Source organism: Camelus bactrianus, chromosome 1 (assembly GCF_048773025.1).
Source record: "Camelus bactrianus isolate YW-2024 breed Bactrian camel chromosome 1, ASM4877302v1, whole genome shotgun sequence".
Taxonomy (NCBI): Eukaryota; Metazoa; Chordata; class Mammalia; order Artiodactyla; family Camelidae; genus Camelus; species Camelus bactrianus.
Window position 1 is genome coordinate 29,538,898 of NC_133539.1, and position 21,059 is coordinate 29,559,956.

Sequence of the window (21,059 nt, forward strand, 5' to 3'; positions counted from 1 at the left end):
CTAATGTGTAAAAACAATTCAGTGGAAGGAGGGTAGACTTTTCAAGGAATCATGCTGGAATAGTTGTACTTCAGTAGTCAAAACAGAAAACAAACAAAAAACAACAGCAAAAAAACTTTACTCATTGCCTAAGTGGAGGACAGTACATTTTTTCTATTTGTATGATGTACTGCCTACTACCATACCTTTAGCATACAAGGTACTGAAATGTTTAGTAAGTTAAATTAAAAATATTTTTTTAAAAACTGCCATTTTTCAGAGAAGGAAATATCCTACTGTGAGCTATGAAAGACTGGGAAATAATTCTAGTTTGATGTACAGCTTGAAATATTCTTGAATCTGCACAGATTGGTGAAGGCTTTTCAGTAGGAAATTAAAAAAGCAAGATTTGGCACTTGTGAGGGGAAAAAAGTCTGTGCAGAAGACTAGAAAAAGTAAAAGATGGTGGGTGGATAAAAAAATGTTCAACCAAGGTGAGAAACTTGAATACCACAGCATTTTTCAAAAAATAACAAATACAGAGCAACCTTCCCAGGTATTAAGCTAGAACACACGTTTATTTGTTTGATTTCTAAGTCTAATTGTCTCTGTAAAACACTTGCTTTTGCACCCGACAAATGTTTAAGATATCATTATAAATGGAGAAGCGGAAGCTGGGTTGGTAGAGGTTTAATGCCACAGCTGTGCACTGCGCAAACTGCCTAGGGGTACGGAAAAGACAATTAAGAGATGATTAGAATAAGCACTTCCTTCAGAGTAGGCTTTGTGGTTTTCCTATGCAAAGCTAAGCTCTTCTACCATTGTGATCTCATGCCACTGGTTCATGCACTAAAGGGCTCATCAGAAAGCTGTGATCATTTGACACACATCTGACTCCTTATACATATTAGCCTATGATTACGGACTTGGCCAATCAAAACTGTTCTATATCAAATCTAACTCTATATAACAACTTTAGTCTTTTAGGCAAACATTAAATGAAACAAAATATAGTCCAAACTACTTGAACTGTCATTAAATTTAATAAAATTGGTTTAGCAATGATATGCAAGGTGTCATGTACAATTATTCATTCCCAGTGTCTGACACTTGGTAAGGACTTTTAAATACTAAATGAAGGAATGGATGAATCCAAATCTGCTGCGAAAAAACCATACTATGAAGCAAGCACTGGAAATGAAGGAGTGACTTCTATGTTAATTGATGATTTGCAGGCAGAAATAGATGCTTTGATGAAGTTTAATGTGTTTTAAATATAGAACACTGAAGTTTCATATAATTGCATTGATAATGCAAAATTCCATTTACACAGCTAACATTATATCAATCATATTTTCTCCTTGTCTGCATAATGTAAGTGTGAATGCTCTAAACTAGAACTTTTAGAAGTTTGAGAAGCACCTTATTAAAAAGCACAAGAATCAACACACTAATGAGAGAATTTAATACTTCAACTGTAATATCTGTAAATAATGATCACAACTAAGAAATAAATCAAAGAAATAATAAATAAACCAATATAGTCCATAGCACCCACAGGAAAAAAAAGTTACATGAAATCTTACCTGGATCCATTTATCTGGAATTGCCATGGCTAATCGATAGTCAAAGCCAGCCCCTCCCTGGGAAATTGGAGAACACAGAGCTGGCATCCCTGATACATCCTAAAATAAAGAGCACCAGCATTCTCAGTTCATATTGCTCAAAATTTTACTAAGTATTCTTCTAACAGTAAAATCCAGGCCAATAAGTACAAACAATAAATGGGGGCATATATTTTGTGGGTGTTTTGGTAGCATAATTGTAAAAGTAGATAAGATTGTGATAGCATATTTCATTTCCCAAAAAGACTTTGTGTAATGCTTTCCGCGGCAGGACAACTTGGATCTCATGAGGCTATTTTGTTTTCTTTTTGTTAGTGTCACACAGAAAACAGTAAAAGCATTACTGCTGAAACAGAGTTTCTGACCCTTTTCTTTGAGCCCTGGTATTACTAGCTACTGCTTTCATCAAACATAAAAATACACGTGCTATATATCTGTTATCCTTGTTCTCTCCGTATACAGCACTGACATGGAGTGTATTTTGTGAGCACTTAGCTTCTGATGAAATGGAAAGTCAAGTTAGTACATTAAGAGTGAAGCAACTGGGAAGAGGGTATAGCTCAGTGATAGAGTGCATGTGTAACATGCACGAGATTCAATCCCCAGTACCCCCATCATAAAAAAGAATAATAATAATAAAAAAATAATTTTTTTTTAAAAAGAGTGAAGAAATAAAATGACTTCCACTATAGTCAGTAAGGGTCTGCAGTGGATCCTCTTTATTTAGAAGATAAAGCTGAGGCTTACTAAGGCAAAGGGATCACTAAAGACATATGATTCTCATGGGAGAGCCAAAACTTGTATGTCAAGCCTTTTGACAGGGTCTTCCTACTGTCGAGCCACCACTAGATTATTGGTTATCAAGTTAATAAACAAGCCAACAAACAGATGGGTAAAAACAATGGTATGAGGACCCAGATGTAACAAAATACGTCATTATAACAACTGTGGTAAAATATGAGACAAGTACTAGCAATCCTAACTCCACACTATCTTTCAAATAAATTCCTTTCCTTTGCTCCAAGTCTACAGACACTATCTTATTTAACCTACATTACTGCTTGCTTAGATCGTGATGTTTCCAAATGCAATTCCCCATCTCCAGTTTCTCTCTTCACACAAATTGCTGCCAAATGATCTGCCCCCGTCACTGCCCATCACTGCCCGAATTATTCAACTTGATAACTGAATGAGGACCTAAATAAACACACTTATCATGAAATAACAATGTGATGTAGTTGTCATAATTGTTGACTGAAGTCGACAGACAGTGCAATGAAGAGATCTACATCTTTCCATCATTACTTCTACTATTTCATTTCAAGTGTTAACTACATTCACCACTTTGAAATATCTACTCTTCCGTACTCTTGTAACTGTCACAAGCTTTTCCATGTGTGTCATTGCTCAAAGTCTTCCTTGGGCTATTATCATTACTTCCTATCACATACTCTGAGATCTCTGAGACTTAACTGCTTCTTCCACAACACCATCCCCACACTCTTCCCACAGAAAACCTAGAAAAAAAGAAATATATGACCTCTCTGGACTTCTAAAATAATTTATTGATTGTTTTCTAATGGAAGAGAGGTATCATTAAATTTAGTATACGGTGGAATACATCTGTAAAGAAAATTAAATACGGGTCAATAACGTCTTATTTCTACATAGTACTTTACAAAAGTAAGTAAAGGTGAATTGAAAACATGAAAAAGGATGGTTAACAGACAATAAACCATTTTAAAAGAAGTTATATTTATCAAAATAGGTCACATTTTCACAGATACACTAGGTATTCAGTTTTGATTCCTTATAAACACTGGCTGAATATGTATTAAATATCAGGCACCTGTGTTAGGCACTGGAATTACAGACATGATGACTTTCTGAAAGAGTTTCCACAAGATCAAGAGTTTTCATAAGACTGGTTGGTGATAGCTGGTATTAAAGATCAAGATAATTTTTCTCAGGAAAACATTAAGGTACATTTTATATTTGATGTAAAGGTAGTTTTAGGAAATAGTTTAATGGGAAATGGAATCTGCTATGAAAAATATTTGGACACCAATTGGTCTTAACTCAAAAATCTGAATCCTAGAAGGCTGCTCTGTTAATGCATATGAGATATTTGTACATCTCCTTTGAGAGTGGAGAGTTAATGACTATCTTTTTAAACTCTTATAAGGAAAAAAAAAGTAAATATAAAGGTAACTAAAATAAATATACTTTAAATATAAAGACGCTGACACTAACATATTAAAATGATCATATATGTTTCAGATGAAGATAAAAATAGTTTTAATTCTTTAATATCTAAAGGTCACTTATGACTATTCCAGAGAAGGAAAAAGTCTCAGTCAAAAATAGTTTTAACTAATACAGCAAGTATAATCATATGGAATGGTAGATATGTTCTAGAAAAAAAAGCTTTATTGTTAATAATTGTCATTATAAATAAATTAAAATTTCTACTACAGGATTTCATACAACATTGCATTACTTATTCGTTACACCACACTCCTTTCTTAAAAAAAAAAAGTTCATGAGGATCAATTCCACATTTTGAAGAGTCTTCCACAAGACAGAAAAGTGATATATTGAAATTGAAGTAGTTTTCAATTTAAGTAGAATAAATTGAAGACACATCTTGTTTAAAAAAAAATCTAAAACCAAGTAATATAAAGTAGACTAAAGTCTCAAAGTTTCATTGGTAGAAACACTGATAATCAGACAAGAACTCCCTAGATGATGAAACTATTTTACTTGAAATGAACGGAAAGATCAATGTAACAATTTTAAGTTTCATGTATTAAATAATTGCTTTTTTTTCTTTGGTACCCACTTTTGATTTGTGCTGTCATTAATTGTTTGTAATAATTTGTCATATGTAATATCACTGCTTCAAACTGCCATAAATACATATCAATAAACTAACTTTTTTGATGTTTGATAGATAAAATTAAAATACACAGAAGACACAATGCAAGTTTAAAATATACTCTGATTGACAGTAAAAAACATTCAGCACATAAAGTATTAGCACAAGTATTAGAAAGACTTATAAGTTATGACCAAATGTAAGTAGGTAGAGAATGTGAAACAATACAGGGTATCAAAATGGTATTATAATTGTTTTTTTTAATTCTTATTAAAAATTCATTCCAGGAACTTAGGATCCATTGCTGTATTCCTGGAAGATACTTAGAAGGCAAAAGACCTACAGCAAGTAACTGTTCTCTATCCAGAGATAAACCAGGAAATCGTATCACCTAGTGTGAGATTTTGGGCTTTTGAGAAATGATGGATAGAAAAAAAGGGTATACAAATAATAAATACTACAAGAAGGAGGGTGTCATTCCTGCATTTCATTCCAGTGAACTAAATGCCAACAATGTGAAAATACACATTAATTCTGACTCTTTTAACAACAGTCTTGCTATTTATATATGCCAACCACTACACTTTGTATAGGACGGTTTTAACACACTAAATTTAATTTTAATAATAACTCCTAGTTAGAGGACTCAGAAAACCAGAGGGATTTTAGTACTAAATCTAAATTAGCATAACCATTTAACAAACTTCTTAATTTATCACATTTATCACCAAGAAGGGAATTGTCAATTATGCATATACGAAATTATATCATTACAGTGCAGCTTTGGGACAGTTAATCATGAACCTTCAGTAATCATGAATAACTAGTGAACATTTGGCAATCCGAGAGCAATAACTTAAACAAGAAAGGTAATCGCATCAGAACAAGAGAGGTTTCAGAGAAGCTCGCAGGCAATGATCCATGCCATCTCTAATGATTCAACCAGAAAAGAAAAAATTAATAAATAAATAGACAGATGCGTATTAATATTCAATTCTTTTCTGTGCTGAAGGTCTCATGGCGAAAGGACCTGTCCACTGATTAGGATATTTTACTTTCTAACCACTGGCATTTTCCCTTTTAACAATGCAATAATGACAAGTAATTAGTGTACACTATCTCCTAATAGGAAAGCAGTGAATTCTAAACAACGTGCCACCCATACAAGGTAGCTGCACTACAGTCAGGGTATAATTTCATTTGTGTAATTACCAACAACATAGAGATTGTTCAAATACTGTATGCTGACAAAATGTTCTATATTAAACAGGGGTCAGAGGGTAGAGATCATTATGGCTTTACCTCAGCTATTGTTATAGAATCTGGATACAGTATGTGAACCAGATGATTTGCCAACATGAGATAAGTCAAGGCATCTTCATCTACTTGTAGTCCAAAATATTCATGGTAACCACCCGAAAAATTTTGACCTAGAGAACAGAAAATCAATATGGATGCATTATATTAACATGTAAGTCTTAACTCAGCACAAATGCCTCCACCAATTAGTTGGCTGATATCAGTTTTGTTATCATGGCAAAGTGTAATGAGTCTCCCTACCATGTAATCTTATCAGCAACTATATGATTTAATTGAGGAAAGTACTCCAAATCAACATTCAAAGTTCAGACAATCCTGCAATTCAATTTTTGTTTTACAAGAGCAAACAAAAACACTGAGATTTAAAATTTTAATTTAATTTGAACTGAATTTTACAGCAGAAAAATAAAGTGATATCAGAGATTTATAAATTTCAAACTTTAGATACTTCTTTTTTGTTACATTAAGAGATGTTAGTTAGCTAATAGTACATAACTCTGAAGGAAAGCAAACATGAAAACCTTCATAAAATTGAGACATAATATTTATATTATTTAAATATGGCTCCAATTTATGCAATATGGATTTTCTATGATGACAAGGACAGTTTAACATCCCCCTACTGCCTTCTACCTCCTCTTCCCCCACCTCCTAATTCTGATTGCTTATAGTGTATTTTTCTTATTGGGGTTATACTATTTACTTTCTATTCCTTCAGTTGTTTATTCTTATTTTTAATTAAGCCTAACTAGTGCTCAATGCCTGCCTTTCCCCCTTGATTTCCTATATCTTAAGTTTTTTATTTTGACCTTTTTTTTTTCCAGTTTGCTGGATTCCATCACTGAAAGATATTTTCAAGTACAATTATGGAAGTTTTATTCCTCAAGTTCTTTCAGATTTATCCCTCAATGGTAATTCAACCGTCACATTCTCAAATCACACTTTGTTTCCTTAAGAATTTTGTAGACATTGCCGTAACAATAGAGTAGTATGAACCCAACAATTTTTTTTTTGCATCCGTGCAGATAAATTGCTTTTTCTTCTTAGATGTTACCTGATGAATTTCTCTTTATCATTGAATTTTATAAGTTAAATGCTCTATATTAATTGTGGGGTTTTTTTCCTGGTATTTTTTTGTTGTTGTTCTTTTGCTATGCAGTTTCAGTGGCTTCTTTCTTTCTTTTTTTCCCCTCTCATGTCAGACGAGGAAAACATGGTAAGTAACTCACAATATTTTTCTTTATCATTTCTTGAGCTCTCTACCCATAAAAAGCATATCCCATATCCCTGGACTTCAGTTCATCTCCCCAACTCCACTATTCCTTGGCAAACATCTAGCTTTCAGCAGAGGGAGGTTCTGCAGGGACATGTAGGTGCTTCATCCTAGGAGAGGATCTTTCTTGAATTTTATCATGCTTGCCATTTTTATCCCTTAAATCAGTTTCTCTCCCAAGTGGAGGATATCAATGAAATCTGTTATGTTTTATAGATTGAATTTCTTCCCTAAGAACATTTCATGGGGACAGCATCACAATGAAGAGCAGATAACAGAACACTTTGAATTTAGCATCTTTCCTTGGCAGCCACTTTTTAAGATTTATAGTCTAAAATCCCTTTTTAGATTGCTTGTTACTGGTGAAATATTTGACCATTAAAATATGATAATTGTTCTCCATGTTATCTATTGAAGGATTAGGATTCTGTGATCCCACTTCTTTGTACGGGTTTTAAACTGCAGATCTCTGATCTATATTTTTAATTATAAGTCAATTTACATTTAACTGAGCACATCTATATTTAAAACATACATATTTTCTTCAGTGTTTACTATGAAAAGGAACCCATACATTACCAAATGTTCTCATTTATTATTTTTGTTACTTATTTTTCATTACAAATGTTGTCATGTTCCCATTCTCAGGGTGCTGCAATAAATGGTATCCTTAAACAACATCTTAAAAGAATGCTACATACTAAAGATAGCATATTATAAAGCAGATATATTTCAAATAAAATTATCTTTTATTTACTTATAAAATGTATTTACACCCAATCTCTTGCCAAAAACGAATCAAAAGTGACTAGAGAAAAGACAAACAATGGAACTAATTAAAATCAACCTAACAATAATGTTTATTGGAGCCATGTAACTGAATCCCAAACATGGTTGTAATCTTCCAGTAAAAAGTAAAATAAAATAATTATAATCAGTCAATATAATCATATCCATAGTATATCAGGTTACCTACCTATTCCATGGTGATGATAGAGCATGGATGTAACACCATCAAAACGAAATCCATCAAAGCTATATTCTTCCAACCACCACCTTATGTTTGACAGAAGGAATCTTAAAACTTCCCAGCTAAAATATTAGAGAAATATATATTTAAGCACAATGTCTATAGTGTTTTCCTTAATTGTTATATACCCTTTGCTAAGAGTGTTAATTAAATCAAAATCTCTATCTTAGGAATCATGATGTACAAAGAAATATATCATATAAAAACCCAGAAAATTGCTAACATTCACCTCATTTGTTTGATAAAATTCATTCTAAAAGGAAAACTTATTAAATTTCTTTAGCCTCAAAATTACTCAGAATCTGGGAAAAACTAAGAAAAAAATGTGTAACTCTGTTTCTTGTTCAATGCTCTATCCTCAGCAAACATACACTGATTACTACATAGTAGTGTTTATCAAAAAAAAAATCTGTTACTTATCTCTGAATTTTCAAGATTTTTCATGTAATATAACCAGTGACATAGTTTCACCTTTTAGGAAACATAATTTCATTATCAGTAGAAAACTACCCTCAGCCTTTAGTGTTTCTCGCCTGAAAATATTTTCTTATTCTACAATTTCAAACAGATATAGTTCAGAATAAAAAGTAAAAGAAAAAAATACATTTAAAATCAACTATAAAATAAGCAATATAACATTGAGTAGACTATTGTTTTGTGAGGGTAAAAAAAAAAGAGATCTAATTACTAAAAAAAAAAATACATGTTTAATAAAGTAAAAAGTTCTACAAGTTAAAAAGTCCTTATCCATAAAAACAGAAAGAAAACAAAGAACTATTATAACTCAATTAAAAACACCACACGCAACAAGACTATTTTGGACAATTGAAAAGGGCATCATCAGTTAGTATTTTCTTTGGTCATACAGTTATGGTTGAGTTCTCTATCTCATTATAACTGTGGTTTTAAGACTTTAATACCTCATTTAGTTTAATGACAAAGCAGTAATAGTGTACACAATTCTTTAACCCATTTGAAATTTATGTATTTTTTTTTTTAACCTTCCATACATTAAAGCAATCTGACATAAGTGGAGATTAAGTCATCACAATCGGCTTCAGAATTATAAATCTAAACCTTGGGGAAAGATGAGTGTTGTTAGTAATTAACTGCTTTAAGTAAAGTTACTTTGAGTTTTGAAGAGTTACTGAAAGCTAAAAAAAGAAATGAAAAAACAGATATCCAAGCAATCAAGCAGACAAGAAAGGGAGCCAAGAGGTTCTAGATTGTTGGGTCCAAGCCAAGATGAAGGTAGAATTTGCTAATGTTGCCATTAAGGCATATTCACTTAGGATTTAAAGACAAAATATTCTGTTTAACAAAAAGAAATGAATACAAAGAGGCATTCTACAAGATCAAAATCACTCCATTTTGTAAGGGGATTTCTAATATCTATACTTTTTTGAAATTTTTTTAAATTAACAAATTTTATTTTTTTAGAGCAGTTTTGGGTTCACTGCAAAAAGCACGTCTATACTTTTTTTTTTTTAACAAGGTTTCAATATGGGTATTTCAGAATGAAGACAGGAATAAATTTGCTTATCAAAAATCTTTGGTAAACAATATTTTTAAAAAGATACATTTTTCTAACTTGTCTATTTGATTGGTAATGTATATTTTATTTCTGAAAGGTAAAATGAAAGTTGTTTATTGCCCAAAATACTCCCAAGCAGGAACAAAATGTGTTTAAATACTAAATATCTTGGGGGTAGACGTGTAAAGATAGAAATATATAAACCACAGATCACAAACTGGCCCTGGCTGACAGACACCACTGTTCTGTTTAGCTTGCACAGGACAGTTGACTCTTCAACAACATGGGTTCGAACCACACAGGTCCACTTATACAAGAATTTTTTTTCAATAAATATACAGTCAACCCTCTATATTCTCAGATTTTGCATCCCTGGATACAGAGGGCCCACCAAATTCACCACACTATGCTGTTTTATATAAAGAACTTGAGCACCTGTGGATCTGGCATACAGTGGGGCTACTGGAACAAATCACCTGCAGATACTGAGGGACAACTGTACTTGAAATTTTTCAATTTCTGTAGATGGAACACATACTTTCTGGTTCCTCCCAGACATAAATGTCACGAACTGATTGTTTTCCAGGTAGACACAAGTTCAAATGTGAAAACTGTGTCCTAATATCTACAAAGATAAAAGAAAAGAGAAAAAAAGCTACTGATGCTACAATTCGATAAAAAGCAAAAAAGGAGGTGATGTGAATTTAATAACTGAAAAGAAAGTATTGCCCAATATCACAGAGTTGATTAAGGGAAGAGTTACTAAATGTCCCACTGATTCCAGTTACTGCAGTACTGAATCTATTTCCTTCCTGACCAAAAGAAGTTACAACACTGCATTTAACATAATTGGCTGTAACTATGTGAGTAGATAGACTATCAGTATGAATCAACAGAAAAAGAATTTCTTTTGATAATCAGAAAAGAAACATTAATGAAAATGGAGCATATAATTAAAAAGTTCAACTGGGTTTAAAAAACATTAAATTCTATTCTTTGGACTCTAAAATGCTCTTAACATAAAGTGTAAACAACATAAACAATTCTTTAATAAATCACCACTAGATTAAACTGATAGAAGTAAATCATATTTGTAGTGCTTCCAAAATAATTTATTTTATTATATTTTATGAATCATTAATAAAATATAAAATAGATGTGTTGTCTATAGAGACAGAAGATACAGCTGACCTTTGAATAAAATGGGTGTGAACTGAGTAGGTCCACTAATACATGGATTTTATTTTTCAGTAAATATAGTATCTGTATTTTTATTTTACATATCTTTAAATAAGTGTGGGGGAAAGTTTGTGTTTACTTAGAGATCACAAATATATGGAATCAAAATAACTAGGGTTTGAGTCCTGATTCTATCCAAAATGTTTCAGCTTCCTGCCCTTGGGTGAGTTATTCATCCGTTTCTTTGCTTTTGAGGCAGAGATAGCAGGATGTGGGTTTCAATTGTGCAGGGGTAGGTGCACCTAAACTCCAAGTTGTTCAAGGGTCAACTGTACACAAAATTTTACAGGAGAGCAAACAATCTAGAATTAAAATAGTAAAGAAATAAAATCTGTAATTTTAAAATTTATTTTTAATAATTTATTCTTATTTTATTTTATTTTTTGGAGGGAGAGGAGGTAATTAGGTTATTTATTTATTTATTTATTTATTTATTTATTTTTAATGGAGGTACTGGGGATTGAACCCAGGACCTTGTGCATGTTAAGCACACACTCTACCACTGAATGTTTTATTTTTAACAAAATATTAAGAACTACATTCAGGAAAAAAAAAATCAGATCTAAAATTTTAAAGTTAGAAGCAGCAAATGGAAGGTAAAAGTTAAAAGTATTATTTCATTGGTTATACATATCTTCTAAAACTAGATTATTAAAAGGAGTTAAGTAAAAAAATAAACTTATAAGGATAATATTTTATAAATAATTAACCTTTGTTTAAGAAAAAAAATAAACTACCAGTGCAGGAAACAGGGGGAAAGACAGTCTCAAAATAATGTTCCCAGTATTTCTGTAGTCCAAATTTTGTGTCTCTTACCATCTTAGCATGATAAATCTAAGACAGACTGATTCACTCATTGTAAACTCAGTGTACTGATGAAACTAATTTTAAAACACAGATGGCTTGCATTCAAGTCACAAAATCAGGGCTTTGAGACCAAACAAGACAGAGAACCAGTAAGACTGAGGTCTGAGCCTATAAATAACCAGACTATACACATGAGTACTTGTACATGGACACAATCCAGAACTCATAAAGTTGAAAAATAGTAGGCCATGGAGGGTTAACACTGTCATTAGAGAGAAGATGCAGCTTTCTTTTTTTCTTTTTCTTACACTATGTAAACATCCAACTTAATGTTGACAACGTATTTGATTATTATATAAATATATTTACCCCAGGTCAATGAACTTAAAATTACAAGAGGAAAGCTGTGCCAAGGGTCCTCCAGATCACCTCCAGGTTCAGTGAGTCACTGGAAAGACTTACAGGACTTAGCATAGAGTTTATTACATACAGTAAAAGGACAAAAAGCAAAATCAGCAAAGGAAAGGGCACATGGGGCAAAGTCTGGGTTCTAGGAGTAAGCTTCCTAGAGTCCTCCTCTCCTGATGGAGTCGCATTTAACTCCTCTGGCAATAAACTGTCACACTTGTGAAATGTTGTGCACCAGAGAAGCTCATTAGTGACTCAGTTCTCAGCAAATGTATTGGGGGATGGTGGAATCTTACTATATAATCTTATGCTAAAAATCTAAACATAAAGGATCTCCAGCTGAAGCACTCTGTTCTGTACCATTCAGCAGTCATGTGGACAATGAAATTATTAAGCTTATAAATGGATGAACTAGTTCACTGAATCTAAGATTTGCCTCTTGATTAGAACACCAGAACAAGCTTAAGGAATATATACCAGTGAAAATATAGATTTCTCAAAGATGTCTATTACTATTTCTACTGTCATAATTTTCAAACTCAGCACCCATAAATTCCATTTTTCCTTCTTTGAGGGGGCTGAGAAGGCTTATGATGTATTCTAAATTATGACTGAATTACAAATAACACTCAATGTGCTCTGTAGTAATAAATGAAGTGAATCATCTCAATTGAATGGTTTGCCTTGAGTCAAACTAGGAAAATGTCTAGCAAAGGGTACAATAAAAAAGGCAATTTACTTTTTCGACTTCAAAATGTCATCAGACAGCCCATAACACAGTTGATATATCTAGTTGATTAGTGTCTCATAAAAATATAGAGCAGAATTTAAGAGCACAGTTTTACTCTGGGGTGCGTCAGCAAGCAAGGTGGGGCTTTCACTAAGATTATTCCACTGACAAGAGGCTTTTAAAGTCTATCCTTAGAAACCACAAAGCAGCCTAGTTTCCAAACAACTGGAGGAGTCGGATGCTAACTTTTAGAAGGTAATGCTAAAAAATATATACCTTAGTGGCCAGCTTGAATGTGTTTGAGAAGTAACCTATTTTAGTTATGAGCTTTATATTCTAAACTAATTAACACATAAATTGGAAGTAAATACTATGTCATCCATACTGCCTAAGATCGACTGATTAGCTTACTCACATATTTTTATGAGGCAAAAGCAAAATCCCTAATATCCAGAAAAAGTTTATGAAATGCAGCTAACTTTCCTGTGAATCATAAACCACTAAAAATGTTTAAATCACAGATGTCTGATACAGAAACTGAATACATCCATGGATAATATATACATTTAAGGATTTCTGGCAATCAAAATAATCAGGATTCTAATTGGTTTGGATGTCTGAAATATTCAACCTGTAATCAAGTAATGAGGATTTATTAAGGAAATTTTGTCACACACAGATAATTCCAATATTAAGGTTTTTAGGAAATATCCCAGAAATCAAAAACTGTTGAGTGTCTCACATTTTGCCAATGAACTTTGTAATGAAATAAAACATAGTTAAATTTTCTTGGGAAGCAAGTATAATCTCATGTAACAACATTTATTAGATAAAGTTTTGTAATTCAAAACTATTTGCCTAACGTTGTGTTTATTTGTAGTCCTGAATAACTTCTAGGATTTTCAAAATCAGCAACTCAGTTCACTGGACGTTACTAACCCTACTAATATTGTATACTAATAAATAGGAGACATGATTAAGCAGTGGCTAAATATCAAAAATACAAAGAAAGACTATATATTCCTCTTAGCTATCCACAGTCTTTGAAGCCAAAATGGCTATTAAATAGTACATTATAAAATCTGAAAGCAAAAATTACATGTTTTGATCTGGATATTTCAACTGAGGCAGCAGACTGATCTTGAACAAAGAACATACACTGAGATTTTTTTTTCTTATGTAGAAAAGGTATAGCATATCAAATACAAGAATCTTAAATCACAATGAAAATAACATTTTTTAAGGAAGATATTTTAAAATGTCATCATTGAAAAGCAGGTAATATCTAATCTATTTTTTTTAAGTAAAAAAAAACTTCATCTATCAATTTAACTTTAATTAAATTAACCAATAAAGGGAAAATGCTATATTTTTGCTTTTTAATTTGTCAACAGAAATTAAGCTTTGTCAGTCAATTGGTATTGAAAAAAATTTAAAAGATCAAAAAGTGATTATTCGTATCTAATACAACATAGTATCATCTACAATAAAACGTATCTGGGTTTTTAGACACAGAATTATATTGAGGCTACTGTATATATTAATTTCAGATAAAATTCGGTAGCAAGTAACACACAACTCTAATGAGATAAATTGTTAATTCAGCTACTAAAAATCTATAATAATATGAATTTCAGAATATAGGTTTTTATTATAAAATATGACTTTGAAGTTTTCTTTTCTATATCACATTACTTTTTGGATTTCAACCTGCACAACTTTATTTCATTTAAATTTACTATTTAATCATATTATATCTACTGAGCTCTGCTTATCTATATTCATTAATACAATTATGAATTTTCTTTCCCTTAAGGCCTAAATTGTAGCTAGCTTATTAAATATTGAATGAAAATTACCTCTGTTTGTATTATCTATAAGTCTACTCGGGTATTCTCTAGGAAATAAGTAGGAAAGGATAGCATATTGTACCTTTATATGATAAATGCTGCCAATTATACTTTAACCAAAAAAAAAAAAAAAAAAATACCGGACTTGAGAAATTTTCAAGTCTCTTTTTTTCTCTAAATTTATATTTTTAACAACCTGCTCAAGTAAGATTAGAAAAAGGTAAACTTCAAGGGGAGTGTGGTTGTATCTGTATACATGTATGTGTCAGGAAGAGGGGCGGAGTGAGTAAAGGACCAGCAGTGAAAGCAAAAGTGAGTTTTCAGTCTGATACCAAAAAAAAGGGACAACTCTAAAATAATTACCCACTCTGATAACTATTGCATTGAGTGATTTAGATTAAAATTAATACATTTCCATATCATTTATTTTTAAGTTGATTTGTATTTCTTTGTTTCCTCACAAAGATTTTTACTAAAGCATTAATGGTTATAAAATATAGTATTAAAATTTGGGCAAAACTTGGAAACATCTTTTTCAAATTAGAGAAGCCAAAAAGTTGAGCAGTCCAAGGTCCAGAAAGTAGAAAGCCAAGCTAAGTCATCCCCTATAATGAAACATAGGTGAAGTACTATGTGAAATTATTACATATCTCATCTGAACAAAGCGTTACTTTTCTCCAGAATAAATCACTACAGCTTAGCTAATTACATACGCATACAAATAGGCATATAGATACACATTCATGTTTTTCAAACAAGGTTAAAAATACTACCTTATCTATAGAATGAAGATAATTACTAGTCCAGATTAAAACTGATAGTGACTTAAACACATATAGATATTTATTATTGGCAAATATTAAACCATAATAGGTAATTAAACCATAATAGGTTAAAAGCATATTTTAATGGAAAGAGTAACTATTCATATATTTCTTCTTTTTTATTTTTACCCTTCTGATGGACTTATTTCTAATAGATTAACTAATATTTAAGTAAACTATTATAATACTTCTAATATAGAAAAATACATTCATGAGCTTGATAATTTTCCATCATCTTATTAAAATTTATAATTAGATACATAATGTTTATTTACTTATTTTTAGCCAGCTTCATTTCAAAAGATGACTTGAGGCAACTTAAAGATAAATACATCTAAACAGCACCAAAAGTAAATGAGAAACATACAGGTGAAGGCGAAAAAAGATCTTGCAGATAAAGAGGAGGTATAAAGCATCTGGGAATTAATGTTTTTTTCTAGTCTGAAATAATTATTTTATAAACTATAGTGACTCTAAGAGGATTTTCCTTGGCTATCACCCCCAAATAATATTTTAAGACAATATTAAAGGAAAATATGATTATAGTTTATATAAAGCTAGAGATAGACTACTAAGGAAGTTGTTTTTAGCATGCAAAAATGTATGCAGAGACTAGAAATGGAGAAGCAGTCCAGGGAGGAGATGAACTGAGGAATGAGTATCAGTTGCACAGGGATAGAGGCAAGGCCAGGTGAAAAAAAGAGAGACGCCCAGCTCCTCAGGAAATGGTGTGTGTGTTGGGGGGGGTGGGAGGAAGGGGATGAGGAAAACTCTGTGGAGGGCTGCTATTAATCACATTTAAATTTCAATTATCAATCCTTCAGCAGTTTTCACCAACCTTGCTAAATAATATATGTCTCTTTAATGTATTATTTGTACACAGCCCTACAAACAAAGGGGGTTAGCATTTAATGGGCTGGCTGGAGTATAGAATAGATTATATGGATGTTATATAGGAAAGAAAAAGAAATTCAAATTCACTGAGTGTCGATGGCTTCCAGATCCCACATATTACAGCCTCTTTCCCAACCAAGTCTCAGCTTTTCTGGACTCCTGCCCCAACTACTGGCCTCTCAACAGGTCTCTGCTCTTTCTGTCAGTCTTGAGAATCCATTCCTTCTCTCTCTCTCGCTCTCTGTGGCTCCTTCATCCTTAGACTAGCCATATGATTTCTTCTTTTTTCTTCTCCTTCTTGTTCCTTTTCTAACCTCTTCTCCTCTCTCCTCTTTCTCTCTTGTCAGCCTCTCTTCCTTTTAAATCATCATTGATGGGGCAAAAGCGAAAGCCTAGCAAACTAAACTAGCTGTTGCTTTAAATTTGTTAAATAAAAAATAAATATTTAATTATTTTGAAAAAAACTAAAGGTATCAGGTGCCCTGGTTTGATGCATTTTATGAGAAAATTATGTCAGACTTCACTTAATGAAAATCAAGGAGGCATTTTTAACACATACACACACACACAGACACATATTAACACACATATAGCACTGAGCTTGGGGCAGGGTGAAGAAAACTATCCAATTTTGCAAAAATTGGTATAAACAAAAAACCTCCCTGAACCTCAGAGTGATGATTTTTGAAAAGACGGTACTAGACTATTTGTTCTTCTAATTTTGTATTTCCTAATCTTTTTTTTTTAAATTAAAGTGAAAGATTAATTCAAGATAAAAATTTTCCGAGTTTTGGGATACAGAGTAATTTGAATCACTTCACTATATGCTAAGATCTAAAAGTTCATCACATCAAATAATGTATTTTAGACATTAATGGAATTCTAGATGACATGGAAAGATAAAAACACATACTGAAATACAAAGCCATGCAGCCCATCCTCCCCACAAAAAGTCAAATATAAGAATTATTGGTCATTCCTCTCCTATCCAAACTCTACCTATTACTCAAATCTCAGTATAAGCATCACAAAATTTTCCTGAAAATTCCTTACATTAGCACTATGTGAAAGACGACAGGAGATAAACTGGTTCATATAATCGGTCCTCCCAATATAACTATAAACATCTATGTGGTAGGAACCATGTCCGATACATTTTTTTAAATTAATTTTAAATAAATTGACCTGAACTGAATTAATAAGGTACATAGAAAGTTAAGAAACTCAAATAAAGCCAATATTAACTCTGAAGCAGTTAAAAACAAAACTAATATACATTGCTTAAGAAATTTTGTTTTCAGAGTCATTGCAATAGGAAACGGAAATTAAGAACAACAAAACTCTTGACTACATCGGAATAAATGCAACTTAAAGATTACAGTACTTTGGAAACCTACAAAAGTGGCTATGCAGTTAGTATGATGTACATAGGCTTTTAGAAGGTTATTTTCACGAAGAAAACTAAGTAAGAAATTATCTTTTTGAAATACTCAGATTAGATTATCCTCTTCCTTTTTCCCCATAGTTTACAATTCCTGTTTAGGGGCCTTTTACAACATGTTTACCACTATGAAATGTAAAATCATTAAACTTCACTAATCCTATTTCCTTATTAATGCATGAATTTGTTTACTGTAGGTTTTAACACACGTGGGCATTCATCCAAACATATACCCCAATTAAAAAAAAAGGTAATATATCCAGCCTCTAGTTAGAGTAAATTCAGATTGGCCTGCATGTGTAGTCTACATTGGAATAAGAATGCTTATGATTAAATATTGAAAATTTCCCCAAATGTTACATAAATCTCTGGTGACGACAACAAAAGAAAGAAACCACAAAAACATCGGTATCCTTAAGGAATCATCAGCTTCTTTTTGTTTGCTCCAGTTATAAATTTTGCATTTGCACATTGCTGCCTAGATTTTCAAAGGGTTCTGCAATGATTAATTTAACAATCTACCCATATTGCTGTAATATAGCTGAGAACTTTTACATATATATATATAATTTATAATATCCATATCAAGGACAGCTTCCTGGGCAAAAGAAGACTTCCAACATTCAGAACTGTTATTAGTGCAGAAATGGGGAAGCATCACCAAAGTACGACTACTCAAAAACTGACTTTTCAAGCTTAGGTGCCTTTCCCCCAAGGATATACAGAAATATACACAAACCAATGGTGTGTCTTCATGAGAGTCAATTTGATTTGATGATTGGGAGGTAAACAAAACAAATTTTTAAAAATTCTAAAAACCACAAATATGTATTGATTTATTAAATGCCGGACCTTATATGAAGTTCTTTGTGTGGATTATTCCATGGAATTCTCACAAGAATCCTCAGATGTATGCACATGGTAAGGGTTGGCAAACTTATTTATAAAGGGCCAGATATAAATATTTAAAGGCTCTGTGGGCCACACGCAGTCGCAGCCTGTGTTGCAATGACTCAGCTCTGCTGTTGTTGGGTCTAAGAGGTCACAGACAATGTGTAAAGGAATAAGTATGACCGTATTTTAATAAAACTTTATTACAAAAACAGACAGCAGCCAGATTTGGCCCACAGGACATCGTCTGCTAACTCCTGCAACTGAAATTCACATATGCCCAGTGTCCATATGTAACGTTCACAGGGCCGCAAAGCTGGCCAGTGATGAAGTCAGAATTTGAACTCAGGTTTCTTATTGCAGAATCAAAGCAGCCTGCTACTATTCATTTTCACCTCTTGACAGCAATTTGAAGAGCAATTTGTGGTAAAATAAACACAAATCTATTCTGAAGTAAAAGGCAAAGTGACAAATTTATGAGAGATTAAAACAATAGATGAAACTTCACATCTGCAGTGGATGCCGGTCCTGGGAAATAAAAGTTTGGGTTCCTCAGAGTATTAGATATGTGGTGAAAATTCTGAGGGGACTTTAGCTTGTGCTTACAAAATTAACTTTTTAAAAGAGCTCCAAAATAATCTTAAATGTCTATGGTGTGTTTCAGGATTCTTTTTTCATAAGTAAAGATAGAGGAAAAATTGCCAAAGTCACCCACCCAGAGTTATACACAGTTATCAACGCCCAGGCACTTTGCAAATGTACAGTGTGCCATCAGGTTGAGGTTAATGACCCACATTCAGGCCAAAATCGTGCCCAGTCAGGGCAACCTGGCCCTATTAAGTAAGTCCCATCTCACCTGGGATAAAATCCAATCTACAGTCCTGGTTATAAGGTCTAAAATGACCTACCACCTATTTAATACTGTGACTTGCTACCTTCCACTAAGTGCCACTACAGTGGCCTTCTGTCTGCTCCTCAAGCACAGTCAGCTCATCTCAGCTATAAGGACTTCACACCTCTGCCTGGAATTCTCTGCTTGAGTCAGACCCCAGCTCAAACGTCTAGCAGATTTTAATCAAATGTGACCTCTGAGAGGCCTTCTCTGGACACCCACGGATCATATGTAAGAAACTCTCTCTTAAGCAAGCAATGTTATAATCGTGGTGCATCTACAGTTAGTTTTATATTAGCCCCTCGAGTCCCTTAGAATTAAGTCTGTCACTTTTAGCAAAATTAGTTTTTGTTGCTAAAAATCTCTAAATTGGGTACCTGTTGAATATCAGCATGTCACTATTCATACAACTGCCAAGGTCTTCTGGATCAGTGGTCAGCTGTCCCATGCCAGACCGTTATTTCCACACTAAGAGGGACTCTGCAAGCTAAAGGCTATGGTCTTATCTATTATACACAGATTATGGGTTATGTCGCATTAAAAAAAAAAACAAAAAACAAAACAAAAAAACCTTTGCACAGTATGAAAAAAGTAAGAAGAGGCACTATCTAGTTAAATCGACTGTGCTTCTTCCACTGAAAATAGTTCTTGAGAGAGATTTTATTTGAGAAATATAAATTCTACATGTTACCCTTTGATTAAATCAGGTAGTTAGAAAAGCTGCTTATTGGAGCTATACCATCTTCTCCCTTTCAGAAAAGTCCTCTCACAGTACACTGTCAATACCTTTTACAGCCTGCACTGAAGACCACTGAATAGGTTTGTGACATTGGCATGTAGAACTGTCATTGTGAACAACTACATTACTCAACGGCCCCCAAACAATGAGCTACACAAGATAACTGTCAGAGTCAGGCTATGTCTGTTGACTCCTGAAGATGATTTCCTCTACCCTTTGGCTGCTGGCAGTTTGCATGCTGGGGAGATAAGGAACAGAAAACTACCCTTTACTGAGGTCTTTAATAGGTCAAATGCTTTATCCATATAATCGTATCTAATTTTTCTTTACACTTATACTGAGGGTTATCATTCTCTAATGACAGGTGAGGAAGCTCAAGACAAGAGATGTTAAGCGATTTTCCAAACTCACCTGAACAGATAAGTGAAGGATTAGGGTACTAGCAGACATCTCACTCCCCTGCCCCCCACCAACTCCAAAGTATCACTCAAAGCCAAGAAACTTTAAAGTCAGATTTCATCCAGACACAGCAACAAATAATTATAGCCCACACTTTTCTCTGCCCCCCAAATTAGTTTATAATTTTTGTTCCCTAGGTATTTTGAGGTTTTGCTGTCTCTTGTTATTTTTCCTATTTTGATATATTAGTGAAGTTCACAAGATTTTGGCTGTATCACAAGAAGCTCATGGAACTTGTAGCAATGT

The 21,059-nt window shown here is 32.9% G+C and overlaps 1 protein-coding gene across 2 annotated transcripts in view; it reads right to left on the reverse strand.

Moving 5' to 3' along the window:
* Window positions 1-21,059, reverse strand: part of GBE1 (1,4-alpha-glucan branching enzyme 1) — a 243,448-nt gene that overhangs the window by 69,895 nt on the left and 152,494 nt on the right. For both annotated transcript variants that reach the window (XM_074361438.1, XM_074361439.1), the window contains 3 exons: window positions 8,052-8,167; window positions 5,785-5,912; window positions 1,566-1,664 (listed from right to left, as the gene is read on the reverse strand). In XM_074361438.1, coding sequence (XP_074217539.1) covers window positions 1,566-1,664; window positions 5,785-5,912; window positions 8,052-8,167 — 343 coding nt within the window. The remainder of the gene's footprint in view (window positions 1-1,565; window positions 1,665-5,784; window positions 5,913-8,051; window positions 8,168-21,059) is intronic.